Genomic DNA, 18,664 nt, shown 5'->3' with positions numbered 1-18,664 from the left:
GAAGGAAGGAAGGAAGGAAGGAAGGAAGGAAGGCGCAATTAAGCCGAAACGTATGGCAATGTGTGGTCTACTGAGACATGTGGTTTGAATAAGAAAAATAGAATTAAAACAATGGTTCAACTGCAACTTATATTCAAGTGTGTGCAGGTCTTCAGTTAATATATGCCATTTAGCAAACTTTTTGATCTAAAGTGGCATTTTACGTTTCATTTGTTGATTTCATTTGTTAATTTTTGATGTGATCAACTGTTGGCTGGATCCCACATACCCATTAAATGTATTCACGCAAGAGGATAAGAGATCTCTCCTTTCACCTGATAGTAGAGTCTGGTCTGTTGCCCATCCCGTCCCCCAGATCCCCCTCTGCCATGTCATCTTCACTGGGGCTGGGGCCGCCCTCGGATTGGGAAGCCTCGGGCCCTGCGGCTGGTTCTCTGTTGCCGCCCTGCATCCTGATGACATCACACAGACACACACGTTAGAGTGACAGACAGACAGACAGACAGACAGACAGACAGACAGACAGACAGACAGACAGACAGACCAAGCTGTCCGTCACCAGGATCCGTAACCTTTGCAGATCTAGGTACAGTGCAGCCAGTCCGGGTCTCCACAGCAACCCACACTGTAATGTGTGTGGGTACTCTGTGAAATGTCATGAGCACTGTAGGCTTCAATGTAAATAAGATTTTTTTCTTAACTGACTTGCCTAGTTAAATAAAGGATAAATAAAAAACATTTAAAAAAAAGACAAGCAGATGCCAGTTAAAGGATATTTGTGTTGAATACATTACAAAAACTATGACTATGAGCCTCCCACACCAAACTTGTGATCCAGGCAGGTAGCGTTTTTCCCCTCGTGGAGGTGACACAGCAACAAATACAATAGGCTAGTAGTATCTAACTCTTCACATTGTCTAAGGCTACTCTGACCTTTCGTCGAAATAGTGTTTTAGAGTAGACCTACGGGAACCTCGAAATAGCAGTTATTCCGCTGACGTTGAACACACCTGTTTTCCATCGGAACAGGTGAGGCAGCCTACCTGAAAGTTGGAGGAAACTGGAAGCGGTCTGTTCCCGTTCACAAATCGGACAAAATTATCGCAAGAACTTCAAATAGGCCTACCTCCTTACACCCCGAAGACTGTAATCAAGGTGATACGGGTTTGTTCGTATCGATTTCAACCGACACAACTGTCCGACCAACGTGGCACCACCATCAGCGTGAACGTGCACCTCAACGATAAAAACGGTGCAGTTGTACTTTACAACGCGCGCAGCGCTCTACACCAGGTTGCCAGGAAGTCAAAATGTTGAGATACTAAATCGAAATTTCTAGAAATTATTTCAACATTTCGATATAGTAGATACCTATAGGATATGTTTCTTAATTTGTAGTAGCGGTGCGTAGGTAAAATCACTGGAGTCCCCCCCCCCCAACAAAAAAAGCCATATTACAACCTATGTGTTGTGATAATTGTGTTGTTTGCTCTATAACCTGTTCGTTCATATGCCTTGCAACAGTTATATGCAGGCTTAAAGGCCGAGACAATAAGAAGACTCAGTGGCAGAATACATTTAACCACACCTTTGTTTCATCACAAAACCGAATAGCAACATCTGCCCAGTGAAGTCCACAAATCATATTGCATGTACAGTAACTGCCATGTAAGTTAATGTTTCCGACATTTTCGAATCCACTAAACAACTATAGAACCACAGAGAGTTACAGCAAGTCGCAAAGAAAACAGGAGCTGCCTCCACTATTCCAGCACCATTTCAACATCATCAAATCACCACTACTTAGTCTAATACAGTGACAACTAAAAGATACCAAAAACTGTTTAGTCCAATCAACATAAGCTAAATATGACCGGCTGTCCATGGTTCTGATTTCTCTGTGCGTGTGCGCGTGTATGTGCGTGCGTACCTGCGTGTGCGTTGGTTGACCTATCCTACTTGTCGAGAAACGCCATCCTCCTCTCTTTTGTGTTGACGAAACGGTCTATCACTCTGTCATACAGTGCACGCTTTTTGTTGTGCCAGGCTACCTGGCTAAAATTTCTTGCTCGCTAAGCCTAACTTTCATTCATTGACAATGTTACTGTAGCTAGTTAACATTTGCCTACTACATCTAGCTACATATTTAACGTCCATCCTCTCAGGCCAGGGGCAAAACCATGTAGGTATGAGTTAATTAATGGTTGGATCAGAATCACTGTTATAATCATTGGCCAGTACAGCGAATTACGTAAAACCACCAGTGGTGCGAAAAGTACCCAAATGTCATACTTGAGTAAAAGTCAAGATACTTTAGTAAAATTCTACTTGAGTAAAAGTCAAGATACTTGAGTAAAAGTCAAGATACTTTAGTAAAATACTACTTGAGTAAAAGTCAAGATACTTTAGTAAAATACTACTTGAGTAAAATTCAAGATACTTTAGTAATTACTACTTGAGTAAAAGTCAAGATACTTTAGTAAAATACTACTTGAGTAAAAGTCAAGATACTTTAGTAAAATACTACTTGAGTAAAAGTCAATATACTTTAGTAAAATACTACTTGAGTAAAAGTCAAGATACTTTAGTAAAATACTACTTGAGTAAAAGTCAAGATACTTTAGTAAAATACTACTTGAGTAAAAGTCAAGATACTTTAGTAAAATACTACTTGAGTAAAAGTCAAGATACTTTAGTAAAATACTACTTGAGTAAAAGTCAAGATACTTTAGTAAAATACTACTTGAGTAAAAGTCAAGATACTTTAGTAAAATACTACTTGAGTAAAAGTCAAGATACTTTAGTAAAATACTACTTGAGTAAAAGTCAAGATACTTTAGTAAAATACTACTTGAGTAAAAGTCAAGATACTTTAGTAAAATACTACTTGAGTAAAAGTCAAGATACTTTAGTAAATACTACTTGAGTAAAAGTCAAGATACTTGAGTAAAATACTACTTGAGCAAAAGTAAAGATACTTTAGTAAAATACTACTTGAGTAAAAGTCAAGATACTTTAGTAAAATACTACTTGAGTAAAAGTCAAGATACTTTAGTAAAATACTACTTGAGTAAAAGTCAAGATACTTTAGTAAAATACTACTTGAGTAAAAGTCAAGATACTTTAGTAAAATACTACTTGAGTAAAAGTCAAAAAGTATTTGGTTTTAAATATACTTAAGTATCAAAAGTAAATGTAATTGCTTAAATATACATAAGTATCAAAAGTAAAAATATAAATAGTTTCAAATTCCTTATATTAAGCAAATATTTTTAATTTACAGATAGCCAGAGGCACACTCCAACACTCAGACATAATTTAGTCCATCAGATCAGAGGCAGTAAGGATCCCCAGGAATGTTACCTTGATTAGTGTGTGAATTGGACCATTCTCCTGTCCTGCTAATCATTAAAAACGTAATGAGTACTTTTGCGTGTCCATGAAAATGTCTGGAGTAAAATGTGCGTACGTTTATTTAGGAATGTAGTTAAGTAAAAGTACAATTAGTCAAAAATATTAATAGTAATGTATAGATACCACAAAGAAACAACGTAAATAGTACTTTAAAGTATTTTTATAGAAGTACTTTACACCACTGAAAACCACAAATCCAAATCCCTATCTCAATCGATGGCTAGTTTAGCCACAGGAAGACAACAACACAACACGATGCAAGAATTCAAGTTTTTCTGTCAATGAGGTATTGCTCTCAATGGGATTTGATATAGTAGAAAACCCAAATCCAAGCTGGCTTCCATTGACACATTTTTTGTTTGTTGGTGCGCCAGGACCATTCACAGTCCAGCTCGCTCAGTTTAGATCAATGATGATTTACATTTTTTTTAAATTGTTTTCTTTTGTTGAGAGGCCAGCTGCTCGTTGGCTTCCCTTGCATTCAATGCTACTGGCGGCAACAATGTCATACTCGTTTGGACCAGACAGCATCAGATAGATGACTTACACATACGGAGACAGAGGGGCGCTGTTTCACTCGCTGGGATGCTTTCTCCTGTTAGATAAATTCAGCCTCTTACGAATTGAAGGAAACTTATGAAACACAGAGAGATGAAAGATACATTATTTTCCTTTTTTTCTTGGTCCATTTCTTCGGAAGCTTCTCTTGGCATCCATGAATACACACCACTGTTAATGTGCAACATTGGGCTAATCAGGTAAAACTCTGGACTCAAGTTAAGTTGTAGGGTATGACATAGTAATAAATCAGCTGTAAAACGGTCTTATATGGTGTTATGACATTTTAGCATTGGGCACCAATTTGGGTTTAGAAAAGTGGGGGGGGGGGGATATAACCTGGCGGAGGGGTCCTGGGGGACCTCAGACATCATTTTATGGGGCATCTAAAGCTCATTTCCTGATTTTTTTACACAATCCGATATGACATCTCTAGTTAGAACAAAAATGTAAGCAAAAATGGCGACAGTCATCAAGCTAGGTAAGAGATTATTATTAAGCATGTTTAAGTGATTAATGATAACTGGATCAAAGGTAATTCAACAATAAATATTGTCTTGCACCTTTAACCAATAGCCTGACCAATGAACAACTCTTAATAAAATGCAAAGACTTTTGATTGTCTTTATTAAGATCCTCTATTATCAAATTCCAGCCAGATCAACCAGCCAGCCAGATCAACCATCCAGCCAGGTCAACCAGCCAGACAGATCAACCAGCCAGCCAGATCAACCAGCCAGCCAGATCAACCAGCCAGCCAGGTCAACCACCCAGCCAGATCAACCAGCCAGCCAGATCAACCATCCAGCCAGATCAACCAGCCAACCAGATCAACCAGCCAGCCAGATCAACCATCCAGCCAGATCAACCAGCCAACCAGATCAACCATCCAGTCAGATCAACCAGCCAGCCAGATCAACCAGCCAGCCAGATCCACCATCAAGCCAGATCAACCAGCCAGCCAGATCAACCATCCAGCCAGATCAACAAGCCAGCCAGATCAACCAGCCAACCTGAGCCGCCTGCATGCCGACCCCCACCAGCCTCATCAACAACTCAACTCTATCCCGACTGTCACGACTTTCACCGAAGTCGTTTCCCCTCCTTGTTCGGGCGGTGTTCGGCGTCACCGGTCTTCTAGCCATCATCGATCCACTTTTCATTTTCCATTTGTTTTGTCTTGTTTTCCTACACACCTGGTTTCCATTTCCCTCATTAAGTGTTGTGTATTTAACCCTCTGTTCCCCCCATGTCCTTATGTGGAATTGTTTGCAAGTGCTTGTGCACTGTCACTGGTGCGCGTCGGGTTTTGTACCCATGTAGGTTATTTCTTTATTGCCGTTGGTTTTGAAAGTATTGATTACTCATTTGTCTCTGCCAGCAAATCGTGACCCCCCCCCCCCAAGTGAGTTGCACCCCTTGCATTTTAGGATGGGTAACTGAATAGTCTGAAAAATGTATCATGCGACCAACTGTGCGCCATTAGGCAGAACCTGCTTTGATTTAAACGAAATACAGGAAGGCCATATACACTGTAGTTTGTTAACACCATCTGCTCTCATTTTCTCACAAAACAGTCATTAAAAAAATATATCTAAATGCCTATTTCCATTAATCTGATTGAGATCAAACAATTGGTATGCATTCTGTCGTTCTGCCCCTGAACAAGGCAGTTAACCCACTGTTCCTAGGCCGTCAGTGTAAATACAAATTTGTTCTTAACCGACTTGCCTAGTTAAATAAAGGTTAAATAAAGTAAAAGAAGACCTCTCACCATAAAACATTTTAAAAATTACTGTTATTCACAGCTTATCTTGCTGTAGTTCTATAGGCATCTTAAAGAAACTGGTTATGCCATATTGGGGGTTCTCTGATATGATGCTCATAAATGGTTATGCCATATTGGGGGTTCTCTGACATGATGCTCATAAATGGTTATGCCATATTGGGGTTCTCTGATATGATGCCCATAAATGGTTATGCCATATTGGGGTTCTCTGATATGATGCCCGTAAATGGTTATGCCATATTGGGGTTCTCTGATATGATGCCCATAAATGGAAGAGACTTGGATTACATTATCTCCGTACTCAGAGGAAACATTACATTTTAACAAAATACTTTATTTCACTTTCTGTTTTACACTTCTGTTGAGTTAGGATGGAGGCCACAATGTTTTTGTAATCTTTTCTTCAAGATTCAGTGGAAGCGAGAGAGAGGTGAATGTTAACCTTTCAATGCCAAGCACTCTTGGCATGGTCATTTACAAAAAGACAAGGATGAAGAGAAATCTAATTGAAAAGCCAGGCATGTATATTAAGCCTACCTACCACTGTCCACATCTCCAAGTTCTCAACAGATCTAAAGCCAAACCAAGTGTATTCCAAGATAAGTGCTCTAAAACACACAAATAAATAAACACTAACAAACACACAAAGTCTGCAGTAAAGCTTGCCACAACATCTGTCATGTGTGTTTTGTTAATAAATGTTTCAAATAAATCAAGTGTGTCAGGTCCAATTCCATTTCAATATAAGTCACTTGTTCAGATATGGAATCAGACAGGAATTGGGATGGAATTTGCCCCCCCCCCCAAACTCAGAGGCAAAGCACTAAAGAATAATACCAGAAATTCATTGATATGAAAACTACAGTCATTACCATAAGATACAATAACAGATACAGTGACAGTCAGACATAAAATAACAACGAACGCAAACTTCTTCTGTTCTGTCCTGTAAGTGATCACAGTTTTTAAGTAAGGCAGGAGGGCGGGACAATGTTAGAAGTCCTCTTATTGGAACGTCGGCTCTGTCAATCACAAAGTCGGGAGGCGACTGTATCAGAAGTCTCTGTACTGTGATTGGAGTGTCAGCTCTGTCAATCAGAAATCACTGTCGTATTCCTCTATGACTACGTCCTCCTCCTCCAGAAGGGCTGAGGTGGCAGTGGGCTGAGGCTGGGAGGCAGGGAGGTCTCCACCTGGTCCCCCGGCCCCTGGGGCCTGGCTGCCTGGTAGAAGAGGCTCCAGGGAGGGATCCCCCTGGTCTCCCGCCTCCCCGGAGAGGGTGCCCGAGGTTTGGTCGACGGATGAAGACACGAGCCCCCCCTCCTCCTCTTCCTCACTGTCCAACTCCAGCAGCCCTGGGTCTTTGTCTGTCAGAGCCTCCAGTTTCAACCTGAACAGATGCAGAGAGAGGAATACACATTATAGAAAATATGGAAGACAACATCCCACTATGGCGCAAATATAGTAAAATATCACTAATAGGTGATGTACCTGCCAGGCAACTTTCTACGGGAAAGACAACCCACATCCTGAATGAAGGCTATCTGAGCTGTATGGGAGAGACCAAGAAGGTGGGGAGGGGGGAGAGACCAAGAAGGTGGGTGGGGGGGGGGGGGGGAGAGACCAAGAAGGTGGGTGGGGGGGGGGGAGAGACCAAGAAGGTGGGTGGGGGGGGGGAGAGACCAAGAAGGTGGGGGGGGGGGGGAGGGAGAGACCAAGAAGGTGGGGAGGGGGCGGAGAGACCAAGAAGGTGGGTGGGGGGGGGGGGAAGAGACCAAGAAGGTGGGGAGGGGGGGGGAGACCAAGAAGGTGGGGAGGGGGGGGAGAGAGACCAAGAAGGTGGGTGGGGGGGGGAAGAGACCAAGAAGGTGGGGAGGGGGGGGAGAGACCAAGAAGGTGGGGAGGGGGGGGGGGAGAGAGGGACAGGGAGACATGGAAGGAGAGAGGGAGTCAGACGTCTTAGCACTGGGCTGTAGTAACAAAAACCTGCACACACACACACACACAATACCTCTCCAGAACCGTAGGTGGAGAACCCCTCTACTGTTCTAACACAATACTCCAATTAGTTTAGCAAGCTAGACTATCATAACATGCTACAGGTGGGTTATCTTAGTAGCATGCAAGCTAATCAAACCGGCCTGGTGGCTCGTTTCCTTAAAAGCAACCTTGATTAACACCATCAAATGGACACTGAATTAAGAACAATGATATTCAGCAAGAACTATTCTACAGGTTACTGACATAGACAGTAGGGGTGTGCCAACCTGGCCGTACTTGTAAATTGACAGTTGATTGTTGGATGATACTCGTGATCGGACATTATTTAAATATGCCTAGATTGTTGTCAAAATACCCGTCTGCAAGTTTATAGACCAAATAGCCTGCAGATTATGTGCAGCGTGGAGGGGTGCATGTCTGTGTCTTCAATTTGCAGCGGCAGTTTGCCGTCACTAAATCAGAATGCTCATTGGCAGTTCATATTTTGTCCCTAATTATCGCCCCCACTAGGCTATCAAACGTCCTCACCATTTGATTTATCATTGTACCAGGCTAACATGAGGCAGCGTCGACATAAATGATCAGACCTTAAACATGCGAGGAGAAGTGATCGGGTGAAATTATGAAGCAAAGCGAGTTGACCATGCCTAAAATTAACACCAGCCACCTGGCAAATGTGTGGGTTTATTTTGGTATTGTCACATTGGTTGGAGGGTGGTCAGGGCTCCACAGTGTGAGCATTTCACTAGCATTTGTGAATTGAAATAGTCAAGTATGATCACATTCACAGTAAAAATAAATGCTGCAGTAGCTGTTTTGTTTCATAGCTGGAAAATGTTAATCGCCCAAAGAACTACGAATCCTTTATTCTATCCGACCTCCCGCTGCAACATTGCCTGGCAGGGGGCTGTGCGCACGTGGGCAGGGGGCTGTGCGCACGTGAACCGCGGAATGAAATATACATTTTTAGAAGCGCTGCTTACAGGCATAAAAGTTGGTCTAATTTACATGAAACAAAAGTCTACTGAAGTGAGACTTTGTCCTTGTGTTTCTTGGCTATTTACCTTGTTTTGTTCACAAGCTGTTGTTTTTCACTGTTTGAGTTTCAACTGTTAGGGAAGAGAAGACAACGCTGCTACTTGTCAGACTCAAATCTCACAGGCACAAACACATCTGAGTCACGTTACCAAGGTAACCGTCAACCCTTAAAAGGACAAGGAACATTTTTGTCCCATCTGTGATATTTCGGTTAAGACTAAAGTCACCAATTTTTTTTATCAAACAATAGACCACATTACTTCTTACTATATTGAACGAAAATATTAAAATATAAATCAGAAATGTTCCATACACACAAAAAGCTTATTTCTCTCAGATTCTGTGCACAAATGTGTTTACATCCCTGTTAGTGAGCATTTCTCCTTTGCTGCTGGACCAAAAGGTTCATTTTAGGCCCTGGAGTGGAACGAGAAATAAAGCGAAGCTCTATCCAATCAGAGCAGCAGAATCAACATACAGCCCCGCCCTTCTCTTTAGACAGGCAAACTAGCCAGTCACAACATGTACCACACTTGATTTAACAATGCATACTGGCACCTGCGTATATATATATTTTTTTATCACAGATGATTACAACAACAACAAAAAACTGCCCATATCCAATTCAATAGTGGTTTTGTTGGACTACTCAACACACCCCTAGTTGTCAGACACTAGTAGCAATAGCAACACAGGTTCAAGAGCAACATGGCTTTCAGATGCAAATCAACCACCTGCACTTTGCATTACTCATAAGTATAGTCAAAACAACAGACCCTGTCCTTCATTTGAATGTGATCTGCATGTGTTTAACCTCGTAAGGAGGAGGAGGACAGAGCTCTTCAAAACAACGGACCCTGTCCTTCATTTGAATGTGATCTGCATGTGTTTAACCTCGTAAGGAGGACAGAGCTCTTCAAAACAACGGACCCCGTCCTTCATTTGAATGTGATCTGCATGTGTTTAACCTCGTAAGGAGGAGGAGGACAGAGCTCTTCAAAACAACGGACCCTGTCCTTCATTTGAATGTGATCTGCATGTGTTTAACCTCGTAAGGAGGAGGACAGAGCTCTTCAAAACAACGGACCCTGTCCTTCATTTGAATGTGATCTGCATGTGTTTAACCTCGTAAGGAGGAGGAGGACAGAGCTCTTCAAAACAACGGACCCTGTCCTTCATTTGAATGTGATCTGCATGTGTTTAACCTCGTAAGGAGGCGGAGGACAGAGCTCTTCAAAACAACGGACCCTGTCCTTCATTTGAATGTGATCTGCATGTGTTTAACCTCGTAAGGAGGCGGAGGACAGAGCTCTTCAAAACAACGGACCCTGTCCTTCATTTGAATGTGATCTGCATGTGTTTAACCTCGTAAGGAGGAGGAGGACAGAGCTCTTCAAAACAACGGACCCTGTCCTTCATTTGAATGTGATCTGCATGTGTTTAACCTCGTAAGGAGGCGGAGGACAGAGCTCTTCAAAACAACGGACCCTGTCCTTCATTTGAATGTGATCTGCATGTGTTTAACCTCGTAAGGAGGAGGAGGACAGAGCTCTTCAAAACAACGGACCCTGTCCTTCATTTGAATGTGATCTGCATGTGTTTAACCTCGTAAGGAGGAGGAGGACAGAGCTCTTCAAAACAACGGACCCTGTCCTTCATTTGAATGTGATCTGGATGTGTTTAACCTCGTAAGGAGGACAGAGCTCTTCAAAACAACGGACCCCGTCCTTCATTTGAATGTGATCTGCATGTGTTTAACCTCGTAAGGAGGAGGAGGACAGAGCTCTTCAAAACAACGGACCCTGTCCTTCATTTGAATGTGATCTGCATGTGTTTAACCTCGTAAGGAGGAGGAGGACAGAGCTCTTCAAAACAACGGACCCTGTCCTTCATTTGAATGTGATCTGCATGTGTTTAACCTCGTAAGGAGGAGGAGGACAGAGCTCTTCAAAACAACGGACCCTGTCCTTCATTTGAATGTGATCTGCATGTGTTTAACCTCGTAAGGAGGAGGACAGAGCTCTTCAAAACAACGGACCCTGTCCTTCATTTGAATGTGATCTGCATGTGTTTAACCTCGTAAGGAGGAGGACAGAGCTCTTCAAAACAACGGACCCCGTCCTTCATTTGAATGTGATCTGCATGTGTTTAACCTCGTAAGGAGGAGGAGGACAGAGCTCTTCAAAACAACGGACCCTGTCCTTCATTTGAATGTGATCTGGATGTGTTTAACCTCGTAAGGAGGAGGACAGAGCTCTTCTGTCTGCTGGTGTGGGCAGGCAAGAATAACAAGGACATTCTGTTCAGAACTTCCAGACGTCCTGAGACACCAGACCCCGTCTCAGGGACAGAGATCCTGTCCATCTCCACTCAGTGAGGTAAAGCTGCTTTAAAATTTCTCTTTTTCGTACCTTCCTTGGAGATTATTACAAAAGTATCTCTAAAATGTTAGAAATTGTGTGCACCTAGAGCATGGGTTGGAAACAGGTGACCCACAGGTCCAAAACGGACCGCAAGTGATATTTTATGCCCCTAAAAGTGCGTCGCCGGGAATGAGTTAAATTTAGGAAATCCGTTCCCAAGTTTTCCCACAAATCATATATTTTTTTATTTATATGTTATCGTGTCTCAATGTAATCAGGGTATGAAATTGTTATTTTCAAATACAAGTATCTTTTGGGGTTTAGTTGGTCAATTTGCGTTGTACAAATGATTTTAATTTTCTTGCAGCCCCTGACCATCCGCTCCGACAAAAGAAAAAGGACAAGCAGTGGCTGAAACCAGTTGTCTACCCGCTGTAGGGTAAGTCAGATGGCTGACTGAGGACCTTTATAACTGAAGAATGTGTTCGTTTTCTATCATTGTGTTTTGCCCTATGTGTACAGATGTGAATATAGATGTGTGTATTGATGTGAATATTGATGTGTTTAGATGTGTGTATTGATGTGAATATTGATGTGTGTATTGATGTGAATATTGATGTGTGTATTGATGTGAATATTGATGTGAATATTGATGTGTGTATTGATGTAAATATAGATGTGAATATTGATGTGTTTAGATGTAAATATAGATGTGAATATTGATGTGTTTAGATGTAAATATAGATGTGTGTATTAATGTGAATATAGATGTTAATATTTTAGAAATGTATGTATACAGGGCTCATGTGGAAACTATCAAATAAAAGGTTCAACAAAGATGAGGATGTTTCTGTTATGGTAATCTATTTCTATAATTGTAAGGTTGTAGGGCAATGCAGGGTCACGTGTGTGTGTCTAACCTGGATTCCTCAAGGGGTTGCTGAGCTGGGCGAGGTAAGGAAGTAGCTCTGTCTGGAGACTAACAGGCGTCAGGCAGAAACTGATGAAGAGGGACTGGGCGGCCTGGCAGTTCTCACGGTACTGAAACACACACACACGAAAAGTCCCCTCATGTTACTTGTATCAACCCCAATGTGTGTGTGTTTCCATCATAACCCTCTGATCTTTCACCTTATCTTGACCAGTAGCAAGTTGGGTTTGAGCTTGGGCCTGAATATGTTTGTGTGAGTGACTGTGTAAGCACGCGTGTATGTGTACATAAGTGTTTGTGTGCGCTTGTGCGTGTTAAAGTTACCTTCTTGTTGACCAATAGCCAGTTGGGTTTGTGCAGGGGTCTGAAGCCGCCAGTCACATGACCAGAGTTGGAGTGTAGAAGACCTCTAGTGGCGACAGAAGAGCCGTACTCCCCCATGGTGCTACGGGACTACACACACAATGACACTGCCTGCTAGCCGGGAAACGTTTTGCAACAGTAACTCAATGAGCATATGATATGATACCAGTGGGGCATCATATGAAAAACTTGACTATACAGGACAGTGTCCCAAATCCAAGTACTCAATGTTAGATTTAAATATTTCATAGCCTCATGGTCCTGACATTTTGACATCCAAGTGCTCGATGTTGTCATGTACATTCGGACAATGGTGTTTTTTCTATTCTAGAAATACTAGAAATATAAAGATTAGCGTAATGTTGATGAGACCGGTGTTAATGTTCTATAATGCCTGCTACATGCAGTCACTCACTATTAGTCAATGTGCGTTATGCATGGTTCTGGTAAAACACTGTTTTTATAAAAAGGCCATTTTCAGAGACTTGACAGCCAGATCAGTGATTAATTGCAACAAAAAAAAGCTTGTTAAACTATTTTGATCAAATAATTACATTATTAGTGAGTCTTATGATTGTGGAAGGCTTATATTTAGCCTATATATAATATCACAAACTCTGAATTCATTAGATTCTTGCTGACGGTTTGAAATGCAGTTTATTTTACCTTTAATATTGTACAACAAAGCAAATTTAGAGAAAATGTTATGAAACAAAAAAATGTAGATATATATATATATATCGTGAAATCGGCCATGTTTGATTTTTAGGCCAATAATGCCCAGTCCTCGTGCTACTCACGCTCCACTCGGCAGAGAGGAAGTCCGCATCAGACAGGTACTCTGAAGCCCGGGCCACATCCTCCACATCAGAGAAGAACTCCAGGTAATTCTGCTGCAAGTACAGGCTGAAGAACTCTCCGGACACGTGGGAGCGTTCTACTACAGCCTGATAGGGGAGAGGGAGGTGGGGGTTACATGATGACACGTTAGGTCTGTCTATGTGTTGGTCTGTGTTGTACCTCTGGGTCCACCAGTAACCGGTCTCTGTGGTGCTCCGAGAGATGTGCAGGCAGACTGGGTCCCCGGGACCCTTCTGAACCCTCAGGGCTCTCCCCTGTCAAATCATAAACACACCAGCCAATCAAAATCCATCCACTTCAACAGAGCCCCTCCTCCCAGCAATGTAACATTGTGGAACATCACGGTTATAATTGTGACAAGCAGAGCTGTTCCGATTCCTTATTCTACATGTCAGAGACGCACGTTTGTTCTCTATAATACATCTCTATCTGAATGTTCCCCAATGTTGTATCCCTGCTGAATCTAAACGCTAAGAAAAGGCTTCCTCTCCATCTCTCTATTCCATTCACACTGGACAGGTAAAACCTATTTCCCCGATAGGCTTTCACCATGTACTGCCCATTTCCCCCTGACGTCACTCACTCTTGCAGTAGAGGATCTTGCCGAGTGCTCTGAAGAGAAAGAGGGAGGCGTCTTTCCCCCCTATTGCCTGATCCTTGTCCCGCCCCTCTGAGTCTTTGGCCTTCCTCTTCCCACGCGTTGCCTTGACAACGGCTCTCCGCGACGAGGTCGCTGTGGCCTTTCCCCTTTCCACCGCCGAGAACCCCTTCTTCATAGACAGGTCTGGAACATTATAACCGTGGAGAACAGCTTTTTACAGGTGGTTCACTGACTTTAATATATGAATCACTTCAGCAGTTCTTCATCAGTAGACTACTGGTCGGTCATAGTCTATTATCTTTCAGTCACAAATTCAGCCTGGGTCCTGGCTAAAGAGGCCGGTTTCTCTGACAGATTACGCCTAGTCCTAGACTTTAAAAAAAAGTATCTTTAAAATGGAGAATTTCCATTGAATATGTGTCTTAGCCCAGGACCAGGCCATATGTGTCTAGGAAAGCAAAAACCCAAAAGCTCTAGGTGTGTCACAATGCTAAACGGTTCGGAAGCCATTGATTTTTAGACCAGTGGTCAGCAGGATTAGGAGCAGCAGGTGACTTGACCACTGAACCGTTGTGTGGCATTTATGGGTGTGTGGCGCCCTCACCTGTGAGACAGGAGAACTGCAGGCTGTTGATGGCACTGCGGATGTCCCCAGAGGATCCTGAACACAGCAGTTCCAAAGCAGCCCGGTCAGGAACACACATCTTTCCTCCACTCTGTGGACACACACACACATCCAGAAAATAACAGCACATACACACTCATGTACATTATTATTTATTACATTTATCCAAGTTAAGAACAAATTCTTATTTAACAATAACGGCCTACTGGGGAACAGTGGGTTAACTGCCTTGTTCAGGGGCAGAACGACAGATTTTTACCTTGTCAGCTCGGGGATTCAATCCAGCAACCTTTTGGTTACTGGCACAACACTAACCACTCGGCGACATACACTCCCATGCATACAAAGACCTTGTTTTACCTTGGCTGCCTGTACAGACCCAATCCGGCTCAGAACTTTCATCATACTGGTGGGAGCCACAGGGTTAAAACTGGAAACAGAAGAAGAAGACTGGGTTAGAGAAAGATAACCTGTCAATCTACCGGATGTTGCTCATGTTCACTTCCTCATGTACATGTTTAGGGAACAGTGGGCGGTGTGTTGGGTTAGTGTACAGAGTTTACTATAAAGGACCTTATGTTGCAAACCCCCAGCTCTTCCTGTACATGTTTAGGGAACAGTGGGCGGTGTGTTGGGTTAGTGTACAGAGTTTACTATAAAGGACCTTATGTTGCAAACGCCCAGCTCTTCCTGTACATGTTTAGGGAACAGTGGGCGGTGTGTTGGGTTAGTGTACAGAGTTTACTATAAAGGACCTTATGTTGCAAACCCCCAGCTCTTCCTGTACATGTTTAGGGAACAGTGGGCGGTGTGTTGGGTTAGTGTACAGAGTTTACTATAAAGGACCTTATGTTGCAAACCCCCAGCTCTTCCTGTACATGTTTAGGGAACAGTGGGCGGGGTGTTGGGTTAGTGTACAGAGTTTATTATAAAGGACCTTATGTTGCAAACCCCCCAGCTCTTCCTGTACATGTTTAGGGAACAGTGGGCGGTGTGTTGGGTTAGTGTACAGAGTTTACTATAAAGGACCTTATGTTGCAAACCCCCAGCTCTTCCTGTACATGTTTAGGGAACAGTGGGCGGGGTGTTGGGTTAGTGTACAGAGTTTACTATAAAGGACCTTATGTTGCAAACCCCCAGCTCTTCCTGTACATGTTTAGGGAACAGTGGGCGGTGTGTTGGGTTAGTGTAGAGTTTACTATAAAGGACCTTATGTTGCAAACCCCCAGCTCTTCCTGTACATGTTTAGGGAACAGTGGGCGGTGTGTTGGGTTAGTGTACAGAGTTTACAATAAAGGACCTTATGTTGCAAACCCCCAGCTCTTCCTGTACATGTTTAGGGAACAGTGGGCAGGGTGTTGGGTTAGTGTACAGAGTTTACTATAAAGTACCTTATGTTGCAAACCCCCAGCTCTTCCTGTACATGTTTAGGGAACAGTGGGCAGTGTGTTGGGTTAGTGTACAGAGTTTACTATAAAGGACCTTATGTTGCAAACCCCCAGCTCTTCCTGTATGTGTTTAGGAAACAGCAGTCTGGAGCTGCTGTCTCCACTCAGACTGTCAGACACGATGAACAGCAGGGGACGCCGGCACGTCTTCACAAACCGCCTGACAGAGGAGGAACATGTACACACACACATTAATACAGAACAAAACCTCCGTATTAATATCTTCTGCAGTCACAGCGAGCCGCTCAAAACACGGGGAGCTCACCTCAGAATATCATGCAGGGACCCAGGCTGCCTGTAGAACTGGTTAGGAAAGTCCTGAGAGCGTGTGAGAGAAACAAACGGAGAAATTAACACCAGATACACAAATTATTTACTCAGCGGCAAGAAAGAAACTTTTCTTACTAAAGCTTTTCTTACTACTGTAAACGTTTTAAGTGCCGCGTTGTCACGGCAACGATACTGTCCGTAAGTACTAAGTAGGTAGTGTACTGTACCTCCACCAGTATGAGCTTCCTGTCTGAGTCCGAGGCGCCTCCCTCTCCGCTCATCTGCAGGCGGTTGTACTTGTTGGCCCGGAGAAGGAACTCCTGGAACAGGCCTGTTTGAGAGCTGCCGTAGAAACCATTGAACCTCGAGTCTGGGGAGGAACAAAGAAAAGGGTCAAGTTCATGTGATTATGTGTTGGATGTACGCTGGCAATCCAACTGTTATTTGTCCAATGACGTTTATTGCGTCTAGGTCTTGAACATACAGTACAATAAAACGAATGATCAACAAAAAAAAAATGGGAAAACACAGAATAGAGGTACAAGCCTGTTTGGTCCAGACAGACCTCGGGCCTGTTTAGGAGGGTGCAATGTTACACAAATTGTACTAAACAGATAGGATAGTTTGTTATGTAGAATAAGGAATCATGTCAACCCCACACAATCAATTTCTATCTGCAACGTTCAGAAAGTTTTACACCACTGAATACACACCAGGTTTTTCTCACCTGGGTCGAAGGTCTGTCTGTAAGTGTCAGGGTCTGAGCGGTCTGCGCTGGGTCGGTACTCTGAGAGGCTGGAGGGGTTGCTCCACTCCTGTACCCTGTAGCCCAGTTCCTGGGCCAGAACCTGCACTGTAGCTGACTTCCCACACCCCGACGGACCGGTCAGCAGCAGGACAGCGCCACCCTGTGGACACGAGGGCACAGTTTGAGTACTGAGAGCTTTCAGAAAACTTGTGTTTAGATTAGATATCATAGAAATGGGAAAAGTTTGGGACGGGGCGGTGCAATGAAATGTGCTCATGCACAATATATATATATATTCATATTTTTCATGGGGTGCTGTTGGTATAAATGAGCAGTAATGTTTTAGCTTTGATTTGGTGTATTATTCTCAATTGAAAACACAACAATTCAGAATTTGAAGTGATAAAAGTGTCTCTAAAACTGCGATGAATGCATAGTGACATAAACAGTGATCTATAGCCATCTTTTGAGCTTTCAAAGAAATCGGAGCCAAACCTTTGCAGCCTTGGGGTCCACGTGTACTCTCATCCAATCCTCCACCTCTTCAATCTTCTTTTTGTGGACGGCCAGTTCAGCCTACACAAGGCCAAACAGAGATAAGTGTGTGATGAATAAACCACTTCACTCCAGTGAGGTCTGGTGGTCTAGTCTTTCCCCCATGATGGTTACCTGAGAGTGGGGTTTGTGTGTGTCCACCCAGGGCTCATCCTGGTCGCCCTGTGTAGGCTCTGTGGAGGTAGAGGTCTGGAGCTTGGAGGCGTTGGGGTCTGCCCTCCTCTTACGGAGGCGTTTGCTGCTGTTGAGGTCGGTGCTGGACGGCCGGGCCTTGCCAACCCAGGTACCTCCAGAGAGGGCTACGCCTCCAATGCCTGAGGAGAGGGAGAGGTTGGCATTGCCGAGGTGTTCACCGAATGATGGCTCCACCCAACGATCCAGCTGGGGGGAGAGAGGTGTTAGTGAAGTGACAGTGACTCCTTAACGTGCTAGCGATCTACTTTGACCTCGCTCACAGACCCGCACCCACACTCGCACACCATGAACTCACTTTATTTGAAGCTACTTTTCCTCTCAGAGAAAGTTTTGACATCATAAGATGTGGTACTTCACATTGACAAAAGGCGCCAGCTGGTCAATGCAAGGCTGAGGAAGATGGAATAGGAAACAATCATTAACTTATATCATAACGAATGCAGAAAACAGACTAGCTTAGCTAGCTAACGTAGCTACCTAGCGCTAATTCTACTAACGTTTGCTAGCGATTGAGTTTGCTACTGAGTAATAGCCATCTACGTGGCATAACTAAGTAGGAATAAGGTCGATTATATCACCCGGGCTGCAATAGTAGCGAACACATCCAACGTTTCGTCTAGCTAACTCTAGTTGGCAAACAAGTTAACAAAGTAACGTTAAGCTGAAATTGCTAGTTAGTTAGCTACCGACGCAGACTTCACTTCTCACGCAACAAACCAAGCTAGATAAACGAAACAATGTACGCATACCATTCTTGGCCATCCTCTGAAGTAATTCCAAACTTTGAAAGTCACATGTATTATAACTTAAGTTTGTAACAGAAACGCAAATGCATAACAAACGTCGAATCAAAACACCACACAGCAAGGAGCGTTTTCCCTTTAAAATCCAGGTCCTTCTTGAC

At 43.3% G+C, this 18,664-nt stretch overlaps 2 protein-coding genes across 4 annotated transcripts in view; both read right to left on the bottom strand.

Annotated features, from left to right (window-relative positions):
- The window catches only part of ccdc125 (coiled-coil domain containing 125), a 43,449-nt gene extending 41,940 nt beyond the window's left edge, over positions 1-1,509 (bottom strand). Inside the window, exons 1-2 of one of the 2 annotated variants that reach the window (XM_064936649.1) lie at positions 1,127-1,509; positions 315-452 (exon numbers count right to left, since the gene is read on the bottom strand). In XM_064936649.1, coding sequence (XP_064792721.1) covers positions 315-451 — 137 coding nt within the window. In that variant the 5' untranslated portion in view covers position 452; positions 1,127-1,509. Of the gene's footprint in view, positions 1-314; positions 453-1,043 lie in introns of both variants that reach the window. The other variant, XM_064936650.1, reaches the window with a different exon arrangement.
- A 4,565-nt stretch (positions 1,510-6,074) lies between these two features.
- rad17 (RAD17 checkpoint clamp loader component) lies at positions 6,075-18,660 on the bottom strand. Of its 2 annotated transcripts, XM_064936645.1 has the most exons (17): positions 18,510-18,660; positions 18,056-18,150; positions 17,680-17,946; positions 17,506-17,586; positions 16,990-17,170; positions 16,490-16,632; positions 16,258-16,310; positions 16,027-16,152; positions 14,905-14,974; positions 14,524-14,635; positions 13,902-14,102; positions 13,478-13,572; positions 13,258-13,404; positions 12,419-12,547; positions 12,084-12,204; positions 7,253-7,310; positions 6,075-7,151 (listed from the first exon to the last, which is right to left on the bottom strand). In XM_064936645.1, exons 2-17 carry the CDS (start codon positions 18,098-18,100, stop codon positions 6,857-6,859), a joined length of 2,124 nt encoding a protein of 707 aa, XP_064792717.1. In that variant the 5' UTR covers positions 18,101-18,150; positions 18,510-18,660; the 3' UTR covers positions 6,075-6,856. The 2 variants fall into 2 exon arrangements, with proteins under 2 accessions (XP_064792717.1, XP_064792719.1); XM_064936647.1 differs by lacking the exon at positions 7,253-7,310 and having other exon boundaries at positions 7,065-7,151.
- Positions 18,661-18,664: the final 4 nt, after the last annotated feature.

This window comes from Oncorhynchus masou, chromosome 25, assembly GCF_036934945.1.
Source record: "Oncorhynchus masou masou isolate Uvic2021 chromosome 25, UVic_Omas_1.1, whole genome shotgun sequence".
Taxonomy (NCBI): Eukaryota; Metazoa; Chordata; class Actinopteri; order Salmoniformes; family Salmonidae; genus Oncorhynchus; species Oncorhynchus masou.
Note: the sequence above shows the minus strand (reverse complement) of the source record. Positions and strands in the feature narration are given on the sequence as shown.